Source organism: Canis aureus, chromosome 15, assembly GCF_053574225.1.
Source record: "Canis aureus isolate CA01 chromosome 15, VMU_Caureus_v.1.0, whole genome shotgun sequence".
NCBI classification, from domain to species: Eukaryota; Metazoa; Chordata; class Mammalia; order Carnivora; family Canidae; genus Canis; species Canis aureus.
In genome coordinates, this window is record NC_135625.1 from 4,644,205 (window position 1) to 4,666,294 (window position 22,090).

Sequence of the window (22,090 nt, forward strand, 5' to 3'; positions counted from 1 at the left end):
TTATGCAACCCACTGTCTTGCAGCTCAACCGTGTCTTCCCAGCTCAACCATGTCTTCCCAGAGCTGGTGTTTGCTTGTGTCTTGTGAGCTTTACCAATTATTCACAGTGGGGAGGTTGTTGTGAACTATTCCTGGAAATAATGGGTAAATTTTAACAGCTATTAAAAGCCAAGAAGCCAAAAACCCTAAGTGGAAACAGGATACACCCTCTGAGGAAAGACCTTCTAAGTCAACAGAAAGGGTTTTGAAGATGAACATTTAAGCCACTAGATGCAAAAGACAGAGTAAATACTGAAAGCAAAAAGAATTCAGTAAAGAATTCTAGAATCTCAGAACAACAACTACTATTGGAGGTTTTTTGGTTTAGGACCCATTTTTAATGGGAAAAGTCACTTTGTAAATCAATAGGAAACTATCTTTTTTAGATTTATTATGTTAAATATATGTTTTTAAAGTTGTTGAACCTCTTTTATTTCTAATCCAGTTAAGCAATTTCATGACCTCTATAATCTTATGTACATTAATGACAAGGAGACACATTTCTCCCATCTATTCAGAGGGAGAAATATAACATGTCATGGCCAATTTTAACCTGTTTTCTGTTGGTTGCTTAATACTGTCAGACATAGAATCTGAAGAAGCTAAATAGAAGATGAATGCTAGTACTATGGGAAACGTATATGAAAATTCCTTTTCTCCAAAGTATTTTTGTTCATTCTACTACTTTTGTCATTGTGATGGTTCAAACTGTTATTATCCTCAGCAGAACTTTTCTTTTAAGGTAAATCATCACCCGGATGGCTTTTCACAAGTGGCTGCATGTTAAAACTTCATTGGGGAGCCACCTCTGCCATGCAAGGGTGTCCCATCAGAGGACTAGCTGTGGCTCTGAGCACAGAAGTGTGTTTGCTGGCTTTCATAAGTCTGGAGGCTTAGGGGGAAATGAAGACCATAGTACCTCATCATATACAAGTATGCTTATTTTGACAGTGATTTAGGGGGGATAAAAAAGAGGAAGAAGAAAGAGAAAGAAAGAAGAGACCCTACATACCAGATAACAACCGTTGTAATTTCTATAAGTTTTTTAACTCGAGGGGAAATGAGGAATAATAGCTTGCATATGTTCCAATCATTGCTTACTCTAGATTTCTACCAGGGTATGAGTCCTTTAAGACACAGATTGCACCCTATGCATCTTATAATACTGAGTACCACATACAAAAGAGGCGTTCAGTAAGTATTTGCATTGATTCCCCTTCTGCTTTTTGAATGAACATGCTATAGCATTTCTGGTGCTTTTAACCATCACACAATGTCATAATCACCTTAATGTCCCTCATTTGTTTCCAAACAGCCCTCCTAAGCTTGTAGAATGGTCTTGCATCAGTGAAAGCAGGAAGGTTTTGTACTGTAGTACGTTTTAGCTAAAAGCATTGGTTCCTGAGACAGATCCCCCGTCTGCTCCATATTGGTTCTATCACATTAAATTAGTTACTTAATATTTCTGTGTCTCTGCTTCCTCATACACAAAACAGACATGACGACAGTGCCAATCTCAAAAGTTAGATGCTAAGGAAATGTGTTGAAATGCGCACTGTTCCAGATGGTATCTGATATATGGAGGCACTCCACAAACATTAGCTAGTTATTCCAACACAAATGTGGGTGACAGTTGTGCCCACGTCTTGGCCGCCCTTGTTCCAAAGCCATGACTCAAAGTAGACTCGCTCTGCTTGCTTCCCTACCCTCTGTGTGTCTTGAATTAAAATGGCCTTCCAAGTTTCAAGATCTTTCAAATGATGTCTCTTCCTGGATTTATTGACCATAATCATGCTCGGGCTGCGACAGGGTCTCTGGGCACAGGGGGAAGGAGATTTGGGCGTTCATTTTTTTTTTTTTTTTTTTTTTTTTTAACTTGCAACAGGGCTCTGAAATGATGGCCAGCCACTCTGTGAGAACCTCTGTTAGATGGAGCTGCATCACTTTGGGCCATTAATGCAGAATTATTCCATCCCCTCACCCGGGGGTGGGGGGGTGGGAAGCATGGGTTCTGTAGTCAGTGATTGGTGTTGGTGATTTGCTTCCTCAAGGTTCCCCACAAATACCTCTTTTTTTTTTTTTTTTCCTACTCTCATTAGAACCCCCTGAAAGTAACCGAGATCCACTCATGGGACTGTGGGGCCTCGACGGAACATGCTCATGGTCACTGCCGAGAGCTGCCATTCTTAAGCACGGTGCCCTCTGTGTAGACTGCCATCACACGGAGGTGCTAGAAAGAACATTTTAGAGAGCTCTGATGGTGCCTTTCTTGCGGAGGCAGTAAATTTGGAATTTAGCTCATTGTCTGGCTTCTCTCAAGAAGGAAGCTTGCAGGGGAGAGAAGAGTACCAATAGAGGATGGAGGGAAGGGAGGAGAGGCTGTCTAGGGACAGGGATGAAGAGAGCTGGAGGGACAGAGAAGCCTTCTTGAATAAAGAAAATGGGCTGTTTGAGCCAGTTTTTGTTAAAAACAGATTATTTTCCCTAATAGCATCTCTCCTCTGAGAGGCCCCTGAGTGAGTACTTCACTGCTCTACTGGAGACTCCGATATTTTATGAATGTACTTTTATAATTAGCAGTAATTCCAGGACCTTGGCTCTTTGCCACTAGATAGTGTACTTGGCTGAGAGCATATAATCTTGTGGGTTGTTTTGTTTTTAAGTAGAACTTTCAAGTTGAAATAGCAGTGAGTCATCCAGATGACAGGTGATATTTATTTTGTTTCTTGAAAATTCAGCACGAGTATGTTGTGATTACTCGCTTAGGGGAATTGTCACACTTCCTCGAGGATGACACCCTTTATAAATGTCCCCATAAATAATTACCCATTGTTCAGACCTGCTGTATGCAGTCAGATAGGGCCTCATCTCCTGTGTAGGGTGTTGGAGTGCAGATAATTTGATAGGTGAGCTTACAAAGATTGAAGGTGCCCTAGATTTCTAACACAGGTGTTTAAATTGCTTTGATATATCACTTTTGGCAAAGTGTCCCCAGAGTTGGCGGTGATGGGAATGTGCTCGTTATGACAGGTGTTGCATCCCCTGGCAGATGTTACTTTGCGAAGCTATCTGAAAACCAGCTGCCTCTTGATGGTGTAACAATACTTTCGACTCCCATTAGAGTGTTATTTTTTTTCTTGTTATATGAGAAAAAAATATTTATATAAAAGACATCAAAAAGAATCTTCAAAGAGCATCAGTTTTCTTTACTGTGTTTTCTGTGTCCAATACAGGATAACCGATTTTGCGTGCATTATAAAATGCGTGCTTTGTTTTGGATTGGAAGTGGGGGAAATGAGGGACAGTCAGGATGTCTCTGAATCATATTCTCCTGCGCCATCCATGGTCACCATTGGCCGTGTAAAGGTAGAGGCCAGTGTACTACTTTCCCCACCAGGCGAGGTCTACGAGGCCCTTCATGGAGGGACCTGAGCAGTGTGTTTATGATCTGCTGGTAGGTATCCGATGTACCAGGCAAACGAGAGACGGGCATTCTAGATGTAATTAGAGCTGCTAGTTTCTAAGGGAAGCTTGCTAAATATACCATTTGGGTGATGTTAGCTAATTGACAGTAAACCATAGTAACCTGGTTTAGAAATAATCAAATTAATCTATTTGAGTTAGGCGGAAATTCAAGCAAAATAATCTGTTGAAGTAGCAAAGCTCAATCTTTACCTTAAAAAAAAAAAAATCAACCAAATGGATTCTTCGTAAAGGAAACTGCACATCAGTGAAAGATGCACAGTCCTCTGTCTCCCTAGTCAGAATGTTTCCTCTTTGCTGGGCAGCCAGCGTGAAGGGAAGTGTTTGTTGGAGCATACGTGTTAATCCTCTTCCAGCCACCTCACTGCCTCCACCTCCCCCCGCTCGCCCCCCACATCCATTCTCTGCTCAGACGATTAGCCCAGGCTAATCATGGTTATTCTCTTCCCCATACCAGTAATTAGTTTGGGAATATGACTCACTTCTGCCCAATAAAATGCAAGGGAAGTCTTATTGGGAGGTTTCTGGAAAAAGTGTTTTCTCACTCGAGATAGCCCTGGGAAGAAATGCTCCCCTGCTCCTCGGAGCTTTGTTATGGCTGGATGTATCTCCTGGAAGTGCCGCAGCCTCAGGGTGAAGCCAAAGAGTGAACCAAAGAAAGGAAGCAGGGGGAGGCCTGCAAATCTTACGGCTTATTTCCACTGACATCAGAGAGATGTGTGAACAAGGGACAAGCTGTCTCATCTGTTATGCTCCCGAGATAGGATGGGTCATATACACAGAGAAATGCAGAGCTGTGTCCACTTGTCCAAAAGGCTAGATGTCATTGTAAATGTGGGTGGCTTTCCCAAGCAGGTTTTTCTTGTCTTCCCCGGAGGAACGATAATCCCCTCCAATGATAAGATATTTATTCCTGTCCCTTTTACGAGGTCCATTCAAGTCTTTTCACTCATTTTTTTTAAGGTATTCCTTTCCAAATAATCTTAGTGCTATAAATTATTGGATATTAATCCAGGATACTTTAGGAGCATTTTTTTTTTAAAGAAAAAAAATAGAAAAACCCCCCAGCATTATGGAGAAGGAAAGGAGTTAACTAGACTCATGACACACAAAACCACAACGCAGAATCACTGAGGCATTATTATGGACTTTGTTAAAAAAATAAAATATGAGGCATTTCAAATAGATTTTGGCACATGCTTTTGTGGCTTTTGGACATGAGTTAAGATTTAGTTAATGTATCAGTGATGAGTCTGTGTAAAGACATAATATAATACAGAATGGCTGTCAAAATGCAGTAGCTCAGTCTGGAGTGGTCCTTATTCTGGTCTTCATTATCAGTGATATTCAATTTTGAAAACCTTTTTTCTTTTCTTTCTTTCTTTTTTTTTTTTTGAAGTTAAGCGGTTTTATTTTTCTGCATAAATATCTTCTGCTTTTTACTTTTGAATAAATCCACTGGCTATAATCTAATTCTGCTCATTTAATAAAAGGCACTGACATCATTCCCAACATTGAGCAGGTTGTGGCTATTTTCTTTTTTTGTTTTTGGTGTTTTCTTAATGTGTCATTCCAGCTTTTTGGGTGAAGATTTAACAAAAGGCAACAAAATTCCTAGGACATTAGGAATTGGAGACACTTGAGTAGGGTTGCAGTGTGTGGTGTGACCCCTATGGGTCAAGGGTAGAGGCATGTGCGTTTGATTCAGAATAACAGCACTAGCCTGGAAATCCCATGAATTTGCCTATGTTCCCCCTAAATCTGTTCCCATTTGTTTCCTAAGGGCCAGATTTGGTGATTTTAGGGTTATATTTGGAGTGGCTAATGAGAAAGGAGCTCAGAAGCTCAGAGACTGTCCCTGTTTGCAGGTGACGGTTTATGACTAGGACCAGCCCTCCACTCCCCTGCCCTCCTGTATGCCCTTCAGATCCCCTTCTCTACCACATACCGTGTGGACACGTAGATTCTTATTTAGTAGATTACGGTTCACTGCTGTCATTTGTTTTGGGAGGAGGGTGCTGTCCCAGGTTTAGCAGTCAGAGAGGCCCTGCAAGCTGTCCTTCTGACACTCTCTGTTCTTCTCTAAGTACTTCTTTTTTTAGAACAAGAAGGTGTCCACCCTCATATTTACTCTCCCGCCCTGGCCAGGAGAGTTTGTCCATGGAACGCCACTCTGCTGAGTGGAGAACGGGTTGCATAAACACAGGGTCTGGCATGCGGTATCCTCATCTGTCCGGGCCGCTGTAACAGGACACCGTAGTCTGGGTGGCTTATAAATACCAGCCATTTATTTCTCACAGTTCTGTAGGCAGGACGTCGGAGATCAAGGTCCAGCAGATTCAGTGTCTAGTGAGGGCCAGCCTCCTGGTTCCGAGGCAGCTGTCTTCTGGGTCCTCCGTGGCTGAAGGGGTGAGGGAGCTCCCTGGGGACTCTTGTGCGGGCACTAATCCCACGCATGAGGGCTCCACCCTCATGACCTGGTCACCTCCCTAGGGATCCACCTCCAAATGCCATTGGATGGGGGGTTAGGATTTCAACACATGGAGTTCTCCACATTCAGAGCTGGGTGATGTGTGTCTGTGTAGATTCAATGGGAGTTTTAACTTTAGATTTTAAGTTTGCTAGATAAAGCCTCCCAAGAAGTAAGGTGATGCATGCACATTACTTAAAAAAAAAAAAATGAATTAGGTATTGAGGAATAAGTTGGTTGTATATTTTCTCTATGATTGTTTTTTATTTATTATAAAAAGTAATCGTTTCCAATATGTAAGTATTCAAAATTGACACTGATGCTTGATTGACCATTATTATTATATTATTTGAGAATATTTAGAAAGGCGTTATACTTTTTAGAAATATGAAGTCTCTACGATCCTATGGGAAACCAATTTCACATAAGGAAAAAAGATGTAAGGGAGGACAGTTAAGTCATGAAAAGTTTAATAAAAGAAAATTAAGGAGTTTTGTCCCATTTTTCATTCATTCATTCATTTATTTATTTTTTGTCCCATTTTTCTGCAGTGAACCCACTTGGAGCATAGAATTTGTCATCACATTAAAAAGGGGATATTGGGGGCACCTGGGCGGCTCAGTGGTTGAGCGTCTGCCTTCAGCTCAGGTCATGATCTCAGGGTCCTGGGATCGAGTCTTGCATCAGGCTCCCTGCTCAGCAAGGAGTCTGCTTCTCCCTCTGCTTGTGCTCTCTCTCTCTCTCTTTCTCTCTCAAATGAATAAATAAAAATCTTAAAAAACAAAAACAAAAACAAAAACAGGTTATCAGCAGTACAGAGCATCTAGGGAGCTGCTTATTTAAAAAAAAAAAAAAAAAAAAAAAAAAAAAAAAAAAAACAACCCTGCAATCTCTTGGATCCAGAGTGAGTCTCTCTGAAGACACTTTAAATGATGCAGCTGCCAGGCATTTAGAGGATTGAATATCCCCAGGAAGCAATTTGAAGACATTTTCCAGAATTTATCTCTTGTCATATTTGACTTGCTCTTTTTTTATTTTCACCATATTAAAAATCCATGTAAACATTGGGTTCTGGTGGTGCCCATGTGTATATGTGAGCTGTATTCCTAGTGAACAGAGTCAATAATCTTGGCAAATGTGTTGATTATTTCATTTAACTTCCTTTTTAGGAAAAGTAGTTTCACTGTTTACTTATGAAATGGTACCTAAACCCAAAACCCATTTCAAAGAAATGTTTGACTTTTAAAGTGTTTTTGTCACTAGTAAGACGAGTATGTTTGTTTAATTTGACCTACCCTTGATAATACTAAAGCAAACACCAGTCAGACTGTTTCCTAAATACTTATATTTCCTTCCACCACTCACTACTTTGGAACTTCCAGAAAACGCTTTTGCCGAAATTAAATGCAGTGTTTTATATTTGTGATTTGCTTCCTATTGTTCGGTAGGTTATTTCACTGGATTACCTTTCATTGTTTGCTTTGAGTACTCTTTGGTGCTGTGTAGCTGTATTTGGACAAGTGCTTTTCCTTTTTTTTTTTTTTTAAGGAACAGAGCCCTACGTTTTCTTTGTCACTGAACAGCAATGTCAAAAAAATGTAACAATTGTTTTTTTCTCTCTCTGTGATAGGCCTTGTATAATAGCTTATTATTATATTATGTCCTGTCTTTTCATAATTCCTCCTGAAACGTATCCTTCTTGCTGTCTTGAGGAAGCTTTTGTAAAATTGATCTCATAACTGACATCTTGTTGAATCCATACAGACCACTCACAGATTCCCCACGGAGCCACTAATTTCATGAATATTTCTTTGTGTTATTTGTTCATCCTGTCTAGGATACATATCTGCCCTATCTGCCAAATTTCTTTTCCTTCTCGAAGTCTTAGCTTGATCACATTTTTCTTTAGATTTTCACCCTCCAGGGCAGGAATCCTTTTTTTTTTCCTCCTCTTCTTCATATCACTAGCATCTGGTTTTGCGCTTGATAAATTATTCTGGCTCATTTTGTATTTAAAGATTAAATGGGTATTTACTATCTTCTATTATTCTTTCTTAGGAATTAGATGATTCTGCTTCCATTAATTATTCAAGAATTTCTCATCTTTTCATCACTTTTGATTCAAAACTGACCAAAGAGGATAAACTTGATATTTGAAATTAAACTTTAGTAGATCTAATGGGACTATTGCTTCTTGAGTGACCACAATTTTTACAAAACTCTTCCCAGGAGTTTAAAAAAAAATGTGTTAAGGAGATGATCTTATTTAGAGTGTTGTAATATGGAGATCATTCCTTAATGAGGAATGCTCAGAGCAAAGGAGAAAGCTGGGGTTCCATAGTCAGGTAAGCAAGGGTGTCATCAGGGAGTCTTTGGGAACTAAGAATAAGGATAAAGATAGTTTTATCTAGGTTTTGAAGGAGAAAGATGGTGATGGGTCTTTTCTTGAATTATTGGGGAACAAAGTGGTCCTTTGGGGTTAGCTTGTCTTTCAACAAAAGGGGGAGGACCAGCACTGTTCCCCAGGAGTGCAGAGCTCGGCTTCCACGTTGTCAGTGCTACTATTTGTTCAAAGCGGGTGTCATTCCTCCTGAATGATGGAGAGGCAGTCAGAACTTTGGAGGCAAACTAGAGCCTAAGGGTTAGTCTCCTGAGGACTCTTGCCAATACTGGTTCTATCTGTTGAGTGGTGATGGCAAAGGTCAGTTGTTTTAGGGTCCTGGACATTAAACGTCTTACAATAAGCATTCCTAAAATGAAAAGGAATGATATAAATTTATATAGAAGGTTATATTAGAATCTAGAGTCAGGAGCCGAGCCCTGAGGAAGACCAGTCCAGTGGGTCCCAGAGGTCGGTGGAGGAACATCTTTTGGTTTTACAGCATGGCTTACTGTCTTGAGGGTTCTGAGCCAGGTCGTCCACAGGTGTGCTTACCTGTCGTAAAAGGCATGTGTAATCTGAGCATTGTGCCACATTTTCTCATGGCCTGTCCAGAGAGGATCCTGCTCACGTGTGGTCACATGGACTTTGGTGCCTGGGGTTTCTTCAAACCTGGGCAGAAGGACCAGTTTCAAGGTCACCAGAGTCCAGACAGAGATCGGGACAGTCGGATGCTAGTTCTCGGTGATGACAAATCAGGTAGGGGAAAATCTGGAACATGAGTTTGAAGGTTGTAGCCAGATAGTGCAGGAAACCAGACAAATTGGAAATTTGGTAAGGATTGATGATTTGGGCAAGGCAACAAGAATGGAGTCAATATGCAAGTAGGGATAGAAACTAGATTTTTACATAGGGGAAAAGGAAGTCAAGGGAGACTCTATCAGAGAAAATGGAGTTTTCACATCCGTCAGTTCCCTGCAGGGTACAAAGAGGTGCAAAATAACTCAGACAGTGAACATGGCTAGGATCTGATATCCTGGAATGGTGTAGTATAAACAATGCATAGTTTCCCACAGAGACACAATTTTTTTTCCCCATAGTCCCTCCTCTAATAATCAAAGAGAGATTATTTATGATCGCAAAATAAGACTGGTCTCATTAGATTTATTTACATAGGTGTAGCAAGAATAGTTTGCAGGAAGTTTTCATAAGGAATCTTAGATTGCACATTTAAAAGCCTCTTGGGGCTGGGAAATCCAGCCAAGCGCTTGCTGTCAGATTCCACCTTCAGTGTCTATACATTTGCACAAATTCTTCTGAAGTACCCAGTATAGCCTACGGAGGTTCTTGGACCTCTACAAAGTGATCTTTTTTGCTCATCTGTTAGTCAGGATCCATGGGAGCCAGGTACCAGGCTTGTTTTCCCCAGAGGGCTTTGGCAAACATTGGTGCCATAAAGTCTACCTTAGTTTCTTGAAAGGATCTGTTCATTGTTGATTAAGTGAGCATCATTCTCAGATATGATCTGGCAGCCCAAGGCCAAGGTTACTTAACCAGTTTATTCGGTTATGTCCTGGTAATGAGGAGGACAGATTCTTTTTGAACCTAGACAAATAATTATATTGCCCTGAAAGTAAGAATACGAAATAATATCGAGTTTCCAAATCCTGGAAGGGTCAGGTAAGGAGACTCAGATAATATTTCTAAATATGTCCTTTCTTTTAGCAAAAGCTTCATTTACCAAACTGTTTTAGGATACAGACAGCATAAGAAGAGCAGGGACTTCCTTATATTTAGAAAGTAGAACATTAAAATATTCCAAATAAAAGCCACAGTCCTTCCTCAGTAGTTCATTTAAGCCTATGTCATTAATTCTCACTTTGCTTGATCTTGGGTTAGTTGTCTCACGAACCCATCTGCTTCTCTCAACCACTGAGCCTCCCAGGTCCCCCCAGCATAGTCCGTTTCCATGGACTTTTAAGAGGATGTTTCTTTTGAAGACCAATCACTCTGGCCTATGGGTGATTACAAGTGCTAGTCAGAGCGCATCATAGTGAAACAAGAAATTGTAGGTGACAAGGGTTCTACATGGCTGTGGCCATTGGATTACTGATAACTCTCAAAAGTGAGAGGTCTGATGAGAATAGAATAATGCACTGATGGGGAGCATTGTTGTAGTTTGAAGACAAAGGCAACCAGAAACGGTATAGTCAACATCTATAAGCATAATGGTTAGCACTGTTTTCAAAGAAGAGCAGATATTATATGTAATTATAAAAAATGGAAGAACATAATCTTTATAGAAAAAAAAAAAACCCTTCAGATATAACAAAATGCCCCAAGATATAATATACCCTGGATATCCTAAAAATGTAACTGGAGTAGACCAAGAATATATCAGTATTGTCAAGTCGGGAGATCCTATGAGTCTAGAGTAGGACCTGAATATCTGTAGATCAATAACATTTTACTCACTTAAATTTAACCTGAGGATGACTAAGTGTCATTTCTAATTTGACAACTCCTCCCATACAACTCCTCAATAGTAACATAATCACATTGACTTAATTATTTCTTAATATCTCTCTTTTCATGTGGTGAAGACAACATCTTCATGATTCTCCAGGTGTCTCTGGGAAATCTCAAAAACAGCTTAGGATTTGAATCTGGGAAGGCGAAATATCAAAAGTTGTCAGGAAATTTTGCTCACTTGATTAAGATAGGATCATAGGTTACTGAGAAACAGTACCTGATTCCTTAAAGTGCCAAAAGATTTTATAAGTCAACATAGGATAACATAACTTTAAAATGCCTTACCTTTTTCTTAAATGACTAGATTTTTGAAATACTCAAGGAAGCAGCAAAGTCAACATAAACCATAAAAGGTTATTCTGGTAAAACACAATCTTTGTTATTCAAACAAGTTACACAGAAAAAAAAAAAAAGAATGAATGCACGACACTTTACGTTTTAGGTGAAGGCAGTTAGCAGTAAACCAAGGAAATGAGCCTGTCAATTTGGAGTAAAGTTTGCTAAGGTTTTTGCATATGTTCTAGGTTTTCAAACCCAACATTATAAACTAAGACAAAGTTCATTCCTCCTTTTGTCTTTTTTGAAACTCTTTCATGTTCTGGAGCAACCTGACACTTCAGGACCAATCTCAGGGGTTCTGCAGGGTCAGAAATAATTTCATAATATTTGCGAGATACTGTTAACATGTAGTGGGTATATGGTTGACTATCTCTGAGTGGATCTATGTCGATAGTTATTAAAAACCCATAAAGCTTTCTGGGGTCATCGAGAAGCTGGAAGAGTGCTGTGGGGTTTAGGAACTAAAAACTTCCTCCTTCAGGATAGACCTCTTCTTGTTCTTGAAAAATAGAAGTGGGTACACGTTTGTATTTCTTTCAAAGTATTGCTACTAACTGTAGTGTAAACCACATGTTAATTTTAACTTCTAGCTAAAGTAACCTCTAAAATTAGTTACTAAGGTTATATTTACTAAGGTAGCCTTTGAGAAAATGGGCCCTAAAAATGTAGCACCAGGTGCCTGCATTTGTCCATATTTCATTGTCTCTGTCCCATGTGAAAATAAGAATCAAAAGCATATAGCCTTAAAATTATGTTTAGTCAGTGGGATGCCTGGTGGGTGAGGCATCTGACTTGGGCTCAGGTCTTGATCTCAGAGTCTTGGGATGGAGCCCCGCATCGAGCTCCCAGCTCAACGAGGAGGCTGCTCCTTCCTCCGCCCCTCACCCCACTCATGCTCTCTCTGTGTCTCTCGGATAAATAAAATAAGATAAAATAAAATCATGCTTAGTTATTAGAATTTCTGTGTTCTGTTTTACTAAGCATGAGTATCCATTGAGTAACTCAGTTTAGCATTAGATGATGAATTTGAGTTGCCTAAATATCTTGGAGGTTATCTTAAAGATTTCATAATGTAAAACATGGATGCTGTTAAAGTAAAATTTGTCAAAATAGTGATTCAATTTGGTTAAACACAATTTTATATTTTTTAATAGTCTTAAACATAAAGCAGCAGTAATGCTCACTTAATCAATGAGACTGAAAGGTTGGGAAGAACATGTACCAGAAGAATAAAAATGTACTATGTTATCATATCTGATAGGGAAGGGAGAGCTGTTTTTAATAAACCAAAAATATTCAGCTAATCTCATTTGCCAGAGATTTACCAAAACATGTTAACTTGAGTTCTTAAAACATTTTGAGTTTCTATGAGAAGTTTCTTTTCAATGTTGAAAATACTGGGAGTTCGATTTTCTTAATTTCTGGGGATTTTAGGAAAATTCAATTTATAGGTTATTCTTTCTAAGCCAATTACAATAGAGTTTCTTTAAGAAATTTTATAATCTCATGTGGTAACATCATCTCGTGGTGCTTATCTCAGATGTGTGATACTGGCCTTTCTGAATTGCAGGCATATATGTACAGAGACACACACAGCTTGTAATTTCAATTTTAGGACTTTACTTGTGGCTCAAGCATAATAAACATGGAAGTACAAAACTCTTTCTGGATATCTACTTGGAGGCATGAAATACTTAACAGTTTTGAACTCAAAGTAGAAAAATAAACAGGAAAAAAAAAACCTTTAAGGCAGATTCTTTATCATTTTTCACACAACAAAGATCTCTATAAACAGTCATCCCCTTTACAGAACTAACTGAATGGTCAGATCATAAAACCAAAGGAAGCTGGCACCAGAAATCAAGTAAATGCTCAGAATCAAGATCAAGGACTTAACCATAGTATCAGCAGATAAGAGTCTGGAGCACAAAGGCCCCAGCCGGGCCCTATGTTGGGCACACAGACGGCTGGTCAGGAATGGCACACAGCGACAGTTAAGAGGAACACTCCCATGTGAGCCACATGCCAAAACTTCAAAAAACAAAATGCACAAGAAAATGAAAATCTTTGTATGCATACTGTTGTTATAGGAACGATCTTCATCATTGAAGAATGTCTCGAAGCAGAGGAAGGGACCCAGCGTTTTACAGAGGCAGGTAGACCAGGGTGTCTATGAGGATGGAGATGGTCTTACCTGAGTCACTGAGGAAGGGCAGGGTGCATCCTGCTAAGAAAACAACATTCGGCTGAGTAAATTCGAACCCGTGAAGGGCTTTCCTAAAACCAGCAGCATCCCATCTAGCAAGAAGACAGGAGCCACCAGGGAGTTGTACAAATTGGAAAGATTTTATTGGAAGGAGTGTAGGGCAAAGAAGTGATTAGCAAAAGAAAAAGGCTTGTTTCAGGCAAGATCACTTTCCCCTAATTGGAAGGGCAGGGGGCCTTACGCAGATTACCTCCTCTTCCTTGGAGGATTGAGAAGGCTCACGTGGCAGATGAGACCTCCCTGATGCTGATCAGAATATTCCTGACTGATGGTTAAGAATGCATTTCTGGGGGAGGTTGAAATTGCACTTAGGTTAGGGATTATCCTGCTTTGGTGACCTAGCCTGGCTCAAGTGTGGTTTTAACACTCCTGCCTTGCAGCATGAGACAGAAGGTCCTCTCAAGTACACTTTTCTCACTACACAGAAAGGTGGGAAGCTCTTTTAACCTGCGCTCTATGTTCTGGGGCAAAGGTGATGTTCAGTGTTGTGGAGAATCAACTTTTAATAGAACAGGGATGCATCTTACAAGAGGGGTAAATCCAGGTCTCAGTAGTAAAGAACTGTTTAATTTTTTTCAACACTGTATACGGCTGCTTCCAATAAATGTTTTGGTCTTTTCCAATAATGGTGAAGAAGGCTTCCTGATTCTCATTAGGTTTGTACCATGTAGACATCATCTTACACTCAGGTTTCCTGGGGAGGGCGTGCAGTGGGTCGGAGCCACATCATCAGGTTACCATCACTAAAGAGAATAAAGTGGCCAGATTTCCCCCCTGCTTTTATTACCATCGGTGAAATGTGACTCACAGCAAAGGTTACATAAATAAATGACTAAGTTAAGAAGTGGTTTGTATTCTTGTGAAATTACATACTGTGAAGGTTATAATTTACAAAACTGCTAGCATTAATATTTACTTTCAACAGAATTATTAATCATGTAACACTCTGGGAGTAATTCATTATCTCATTTCTTAGATGAGACCCATGAGATAAGGACAGGCCAAGTGCCCTGTCAAATATGGAGACACTGACAAGTGGGCTGCAGAAAGATCTCGTTCTGGGTCTCCTAGCAGCCGATCGTATTTCTTGAATTTTGTATATTCTTTTTGCACGGTCGATTCTTCTACTTTGTATATTTTCCAGTAGTGTTAGCCTTCCAAGATGATGAACAGTACATTGACTTTCACATGTAGAGATTTTATTCAACTCCAGGGAACATGCTGAATGCTAGCTGCACTGGGGCTGTAGCGCGTAACTGTAGGACCTTGATTTGAGTTGTTCTTGCATTCGTGGTCGTGTGTCTTGCCAATTAAAGGACATGTACCAGAATTGCATTTTTAAAAGTGTACTATAGGCATTTTTTAAGCAAAGAAAAGGCAAAAGAACCATATAGTGAGGTACTTATCTTAGAGGGCTGTGATCCGGACTTTATTACTAATAAAAAACGAGTGTTAGTTAGTTCATGTTACTAAGGAAGGAAAACTGCTGTGTCCAGTTGCAAGGAGAGCCCAGTGAGTGTATATACTGATAGACTGTTACGAAGGCCGAATGCCTTTGCTTCCTGGGTGCAAAACGGGCCTGTTCCATTGGACTCCCACCAGGCTGATTTAGCAGGTCAGTAGGCAAAAGTGATACACAGTAAGAGCCTTCGACAGCCTACAGGGCTGTATACAGCTCAAAGACAGTGAGGAACATTCACAGAATCCAACGACTCTAAAGAATGTGTCCTCAGTTTGTAGTTGTCCACTAGTGTCACTGGGTAATCTTTTGTTCTGTCTCAAAATCTTTTTCACAATGTTTCTGTACAAGTGTTTTTTTTTTTTTCTCTTGTGATCAGATTATCTCAAAAAAGGATATTCTTGATTATAAGCTCAGGCTGCTCTCAACCTGATATTGCCTGAGTACAAAGGGGCAGCAAGAGTGTTTGTTGGCCTTCTGCGGGATGCTCCATAAAATCCAGTGCCGTGCTATATTGAACAAATAAAATCAATGTCGGTCTGAACATTTTCTTGAGTGATTTCGGGTTGGCCTTTGTTTCCCTCTGTTATTTCCTTATTTTCCAAGGTTAAATACCAAGCCAGACAACTTTCCACCCATTTTATCCACAGCACCCATTAACTTAGGTGGATTTCTCTTCTGGAGGTCCTCAAAATATCTTAAATGTCTTGCCCATGCCAGAAGTGATCTTCCATTATCTCTGTGAGGCTGGGGTTCTAAGCCAAGTACCAGGATGGTTTTCTTACAGGGACTTTGTAGGCATTGGCTCCCAAGTAAAGCTAGTCTTTATCACCTCCAAATGAGCTAGCCAGACCTGAGTGAGCATCCTTCTCAAATGTGACATTCTAGGCAAGGCCTGCTCTCATCATCAGATTTTCCAGGTATATCCTGGTAAGTTGGAGAACATATTCTGAAACTGTACAGAAATCTGTATTCCCATGGAAGGCAAAGAGACTTAGTGAAAAGATTCCAAATTTTGAGGCAGTCTTTGAAAATCAGGTTTCATCTTAAAATGTTCAGTTTATAGAAGCACTGTCTACTATAGTCACCTGAATTACAGAGAGCTTAAAGAAGAAGGCAAGACGTTCATAAAATAGGACCTTAGAGCGGTATCAACAATATTCCAAGTCCACAAGCACACTCAACTTCCCTCATCCTATTTGCATTCTGAGACATGTGTGGAGTGGGGGTGCAGGTCCCAGCAAGAATAGAGGCAGAAAAAGGAGCACAAAGCAGATTTTTTTTTTTTTTTAATGGAGTCCTTAAGTTTCTCTGTCTCAAGAGGATCAACCTGATTTTCATGGAGGAAACAAATCTTGAGATGTGGTATAATGTTCCTGAGACACAATAAATATACTAAGAACATGTCAGAATATCAAGAGATTTGGCGAGCTTGCATTAGGTCCTGGACATCTATATTTTTATTAAAAAAAAAATCATTGGTAAATCTGACATGCATCCCCAGTTGAAAGCCACTGGCCTACAACATGCTAGATTAAAATGACAGAAGCAAGACCCTCACCAAATTAACAATTTAGTAACTGAGATTATGACACTGTACTACTTTGTCTAGTAGCAGCACAGTAGGACTAAAATACCCTAAATGGAAGAAAACAACACAGCTGTTAGGGAAGCATCTGGCCAGTGTTTTCCCTGAAGATAAAAACATTACGGACGATTAGGTCAATAACCAATATCACGGATATTCCTTGAAGCCTATGATCCTGAAATATTCATATTGATAACATTGTACCTGTTAAATACTCACCTAGACAGGCTGAGTGGTCCTTCTGATTTCACATGGAACTTTGCAGTCATGACACAACCCTACAGTTGTCCTACAAGTGAAAAACCATGTTTTTGTCATTTCTAAGAATTCTTTGAGAAATCTCAAGGCTAGTTTTAGGTGTCAGTGATATCCTCCAAGTTTTATTTTTATATATTTAGGATCCAGTTTAGAGAAGGCAAACATAAAAAATGTTACCAGATGAGATTCACACAAATCCTTAAGAGAGGATCACGTGTGCCTGAGAAACAATACTGGGTAAGTTATTTAATCACAGTCTTAAGAAAACATTTAAAAACAAGCATAGACTGTAACCTAAGTGAACAAACTTTATTTTCTTAATCATAAGCATCAAGTAGTCAACATAAAGGAGAGAGAATTATCCTTTTAAAACATGGTCTTGGCTCTCCAAGCAGATTATACAGAAAATTAGGACCGATCTTTTTCTTTATAGGCAGTCATCAGTAACCATAAAAACAGCCCATGGACATCAGGCATAACTGACTAAAATTTTTACGTACTTGAGCTTTCCTTCACACTCAAGTATTATAAACCGAAGCCAGTTAAGTCAACTCTCCCAGTTTTGTTGTTCAATATGCATTTTCTTATCCTGTAGCAAACTGACACTAAATCCCAGAGCTGCGTTCCTGTAGTCACAACAACTTAATAGTAACAGTGAGATATTTCCGTTAACAGGCAGTGTGTTCTTCTTGCCATCTTTAAGTGCACCGATAAATATTTTAAAGTTTTTCAGTTTTAATTTCTCTGATGTTAAATATTGATGGTCATTTCCACATCAATGAAAGGTTCTTTGGGTTTCTTAATGAGTCCCAATAGCAAAAAGGAGTCCAGAAACCATAAAACCTGAAAACCACTGCTTAAAGAAATAGAAAATAATGTATTAAAAAAAAAAAACACACAATTGTATTCCTCTGTCAGCATTATTTTTAGTGTAACCTTAACCACTCATATTAATTATATTTTTTTTTAGCCAAACTTAGTAAGTTCTGTTTCACAGAAAACTGAGGCGAACAATGGAGTAATGTCCATTTTCCCCAAGCATGTTAGCAGACCAGCAAGGCTTATATCATACTGTCCTACCTCCATGTCTCTTTTATATCCTTTTAAATTTGGAAAAATGAATATGCTTATCAACATGACCCAAAGATAGAGCTCTGTATTGCATATAAAAATAAGCAAAAATATATTAAAAAATAGAACTCTGCTTAGTAATCAGTGTTTCAGTATTCTCTCTTACAAAATTACTGAGTTATCCAAAAATTTTTAAAAATTTATTTAGAAAGAGAGAGAGAGAGAGAGCACATGGTGGAGGAGCAGAGGGAGAGAGAAAGAAAGTCCCAAGCATACTTGGTGCTGAGCACAGAGCCACACGCAGGGCTTGATCCAAGACCCTGAGATCATGACCTGAACCGAAACTGAGAGTTGGTCACTCAACCGAATGTGCCACTCAGGCATCCCGTATCCAACAATTTTTAAATTAATATCTGCCTAAGGCTTATGTTACCTAATATTAAAATATAAACTGAAGCATATTAAAACATTTTAGAGTTTATTTGGGCAAAACTTGATTTGAATAAGGTAGTAACAAACAGAAGTGGTTAGGAGTGCACCAAAGCCATGAGCTAGGGGAAAGACTCATAGAGCAGAGGTGGAATCTAAGCAAGGAAATTATTTAATTGGCTGTAGCTTAAGCAGTTGCCTTATATGGGAAAGCTTAGTTGGCTATTTGTGATTGATTGTTCTTAGGCTTTTATCTCTTTTTTTTTTTTTTTTTTTTTTTTATTTATGATAGTCACAGAGAGAGAGAGAGAGAGAGAGGCAGAGACATAGGCAGAGGGAGAAGCAGACTCCATGCACCGGGAGCCCGATGTGGGATTCGATCCTGGGTCTCCAGGATCGTGCCCTGGGCCAAAGGCAGGCGCCAAACCGCTGCGCCACCCAGGGATCCCAGGCTTTTATTTCTTAACCTTAAGTAGTTTACAGGCTCTGGTTTTGGTCTGCTTATGTAGGCTACTTAGCTTTAAAGCTAAGGCTTTAAAGCCACCTCAGTCTAATGGCCTCCTTGTTTAATTAATCTAACATTAGAGATCCTGGAAATTATCTTCACATTGACGTATTATGAAACACAATCAGTATTGATATAAAAATTTTGTTAGGATAATGATTTGTCACAAATTTACATTTTTAAAAATAATCTTTAAACATTGTACAAGAGTAATCTTTATTTGACCAGTAAACCCATCTAAGTCTAGGAAAAATAAACTCCAGTAGAATAAAATGTATGTTTATATTATACTTAACATGGAGAATTCAGATAAGACATAACTGTTTTCATTAAGCCAAAATTATTACACTAGTGGTAATTTCTAAACACATTAACTATGTGAATTTGAATTTTTAAAACATTTCTGAGTTAGTTATAATTTCAGCCACTGGTCAGGAATAAAGACAGAAATACTAAAACCAGTCCAGATTTCAAGGAGCTATCCTCCTTCCTTGGGGACATGAATGTCTTAATTGATTTTAGCTCCAAAATGGGCAAATAAACAGACGAAAAAAAAAAAAAAAAGGCTAATAAACCCAGTCCTCTACGGTCTCTTACCAAAAAAGAATAAATCTCTATAATCCATTAATTAATTTATATAGAACACCAAGTAGTCAGACCATAAAACCGCATTCCTAAGCATTCTCATAATGGAGAATAATTCATCCATTAATGAAACAAAACAAAACAAGTGGAGAGGAAAATTAAAATTAGTGAAAAAGAGCCAGCAAAGTTCTATTGCCACTTGGCATTCAGCGCCGGGAGCCAATAATAGACCGTCCTGGGCTCAAGCTGCCTGTGGAGTGTCCTCTGTCTGACAGAAGCAGCTAATCTTTAGCAGATGAATCTGTTGGGCATCTTGGTGGAAACCTTCCTAACTGGTGAAAGATAATGTTATAAAGATACACGTGACTTTCCCACTAATAGAAAATAAATACGTTAGCAATTTTATTTAACTCATTAGCCAGTGATGAGACTGGGAAGTTGTTTTGTCCTCTTCAAAGGAGAATCCACAGAGGAGACCTGTTAATGGACCCTGAGCAGTGCTGACATGGCTTTGTCACCAGTAGGAAAGGGAGGTCAATCAAATGTCCACTGGTCAGACTTTGAGTTTCTAGAGACAAGAATAATTTGCATTCCTATCAGTTTTCTACAGCTGCTAGAGTTGTAAAATAAGCTCAAAGACAATGAAAGGTATAAACCCCATAGAAGCTGATGACCTTTATGAACAACGCACATGGGTATTCACTGAAGACACCCAGTAATCTTCTGTTCCACTTTAGTTTACACTTTTCTCCTCCAGCCTTGGTTTTACAAGGAACTCTTTTAAATATTTACTCCATCATGTATCTATTTCTCCATCCACCAACCATCTTATTTTGTTATTCATTTTTAAATAAGTGGCAGATACCAATCCACATCATCGTGTAAGGAGCTTCCTTGGTTAATCAAGGGAATTATATTGGATGTATTTTCTAATGCGTCATTTATAAGGACAGATAAGTAAATACACTTACTCTTAATAACAGCATTACTCCTTTTGTTTCATCCCCGTATTTCAGGCCAGGACCATTTGTCACAGTAGCCTGAACGTGTGCTCACCATCATGGCACTTGTTAGCATGGGCCTCGAGGGAGAGCTTTTATGTAAATAAAAAAAAAAAGTATTTAAAAACTTATTAAAAAGAACTTTACAGTTCCAATTAGTAGCAGATGCTAAACCATATGTAAGCAGTCCTGAGCTGATGTGGGCTTCTGTGTGCAAGAGGTTAAAGCATTTGATTGACCCAGGCCGCAGGAGCATGAGCATTATTGTGTATGTGTGACTGAGGCAAGGCTAGAAACCTTAAGAAATGGCTCTTCAGCTTGCAAAAAATGCCTTCTTACCCTCTTCTTCCTCACAAGTCCCTAAGCACGATGGCACATTTAGAGGTCTGGTAGCTAAACTAGGAGAATAAACTTCTGGAGGGAAGCATTTTTAAAATTTTTTCCCCTACTCCTCTGCCTCATGTTCTGGATTATTTTGGGATTGGTTTGGGTATAGTATCTCAGTTTCTATCTCTTGGGCTGCTTGGGCTGGTTTTTTTGTTTGTTTGTTTGTTTGTGTTTTTTTTTTTTTCCCCAGGAACATAAAGTTTTTTTCTTTGATATATGCTTAAATGTTTATTTTTTAAGTGATGTAACTTTTCAAAAAATGTATTAAAGTTAATTTCTGTGGGAAAAAATGTTTTTTATATTTCTGACTGTTTTTTCTTCCTTCTCTTTTGAAATCTCTAGCCAACGAGAACATTAGTCATGACAGGCATGCCATCTGAGTAAGTATTCATTGTTTTGATAACTTTCTACTCAATGTAAAATTTTAGATTTTTCTTTTATATACTGTGGTGCTGTGCTTTTAGGGCAGCTCGTAGCTTTGCACTGTTTTGCTGTTAATCATTGATACTAGAGTTAGAAGAACCCTGGAAATAAAAATAAAAAGGTAGTTAGAAGACTATGAACAGTTTATCATTGAAGACTTTTTGAGTTGATTAAATAGCATTAAGAGGTATTATAGTATTTTGCTGTTCGGCTTCTTGCTTCATATATACTGTCTCTGCGTATCCACCACTTGTACTTCATATATACTGTCTCTGCGTATCCACCACTTGTACCCACCACTTGTAATAAATGGAGCACCACTGGCTGAGTCCCTCAAAGTTCTTAAAGAAACACCTTGCTGGGAAGCTTTCTACAACTATATTATGTCACTATCTCCACATTTTGTGAAAGAGTTAATAGCTTGCTGGCACGCTCTTATCATCCTCCTTAAACATTTAACACAATATATAGCACATCCAACAAAAATACAGCACTATATTCTTTGTAACAGATTTTTGAATTCCTATTTAAAGGGGAAAACCATGTGTTGCTTTTTTTTTATATCAATCATATGTTTTAAGGTTTTAAAGGCATTCATCAAAACACTGGGACATTTCAGTGAAAAATAGCCTGCGAAAAAGTGCATGCTTATGATACTTTCTGTTGCAGGACCCTTTTCCTACCCATGGCATATGATATCAAAAGGACCAATAGTTCAAACACCATACATTAGCTAGTGAAAAAGGAGCACACTCACAATTTTTGTTAATCTCTTGTGAAATACAAGAAACATCCTAAATAGTCTATTATGAAAGTGAAAATTGAGTATGGTGGGTGTAATGCTTTTTAAAGTCCATATTTTTTTTGCCCCTAGT

The 22,090-nt window shown here is 38.9% G+C and overlaps 1 protein-coding gene across 12 annotated transcripts in view; it reads left to right on the forward strand.

The window, feature by feature from the left end:
- MCPH1 (microcephalin 1) overlaps positions 1-22,090 on the forward strand; it is a 230,922-nt gene that overhangs the window by 58,984 nt on the left and 149,848 nt on the right. For all 12 annotated transcript variants that reach the window (XR_013352566.1, XM_077848535.1, XM_077848536.1 and 9 more), the window contains exon 10: positions 21,135-21,172. Coding sequence is in view for 11 of the 12 variants with exons in the window: in XM_077848535.1 (XP_077704661.1) it covers positions 21,135-21,172 (38 nt within the window). In the remaining variant the exon portion in view is untranslated. The remainder of the gene's footprint in view (positions 1-21,134; positions 21,173-22,090) is intronic.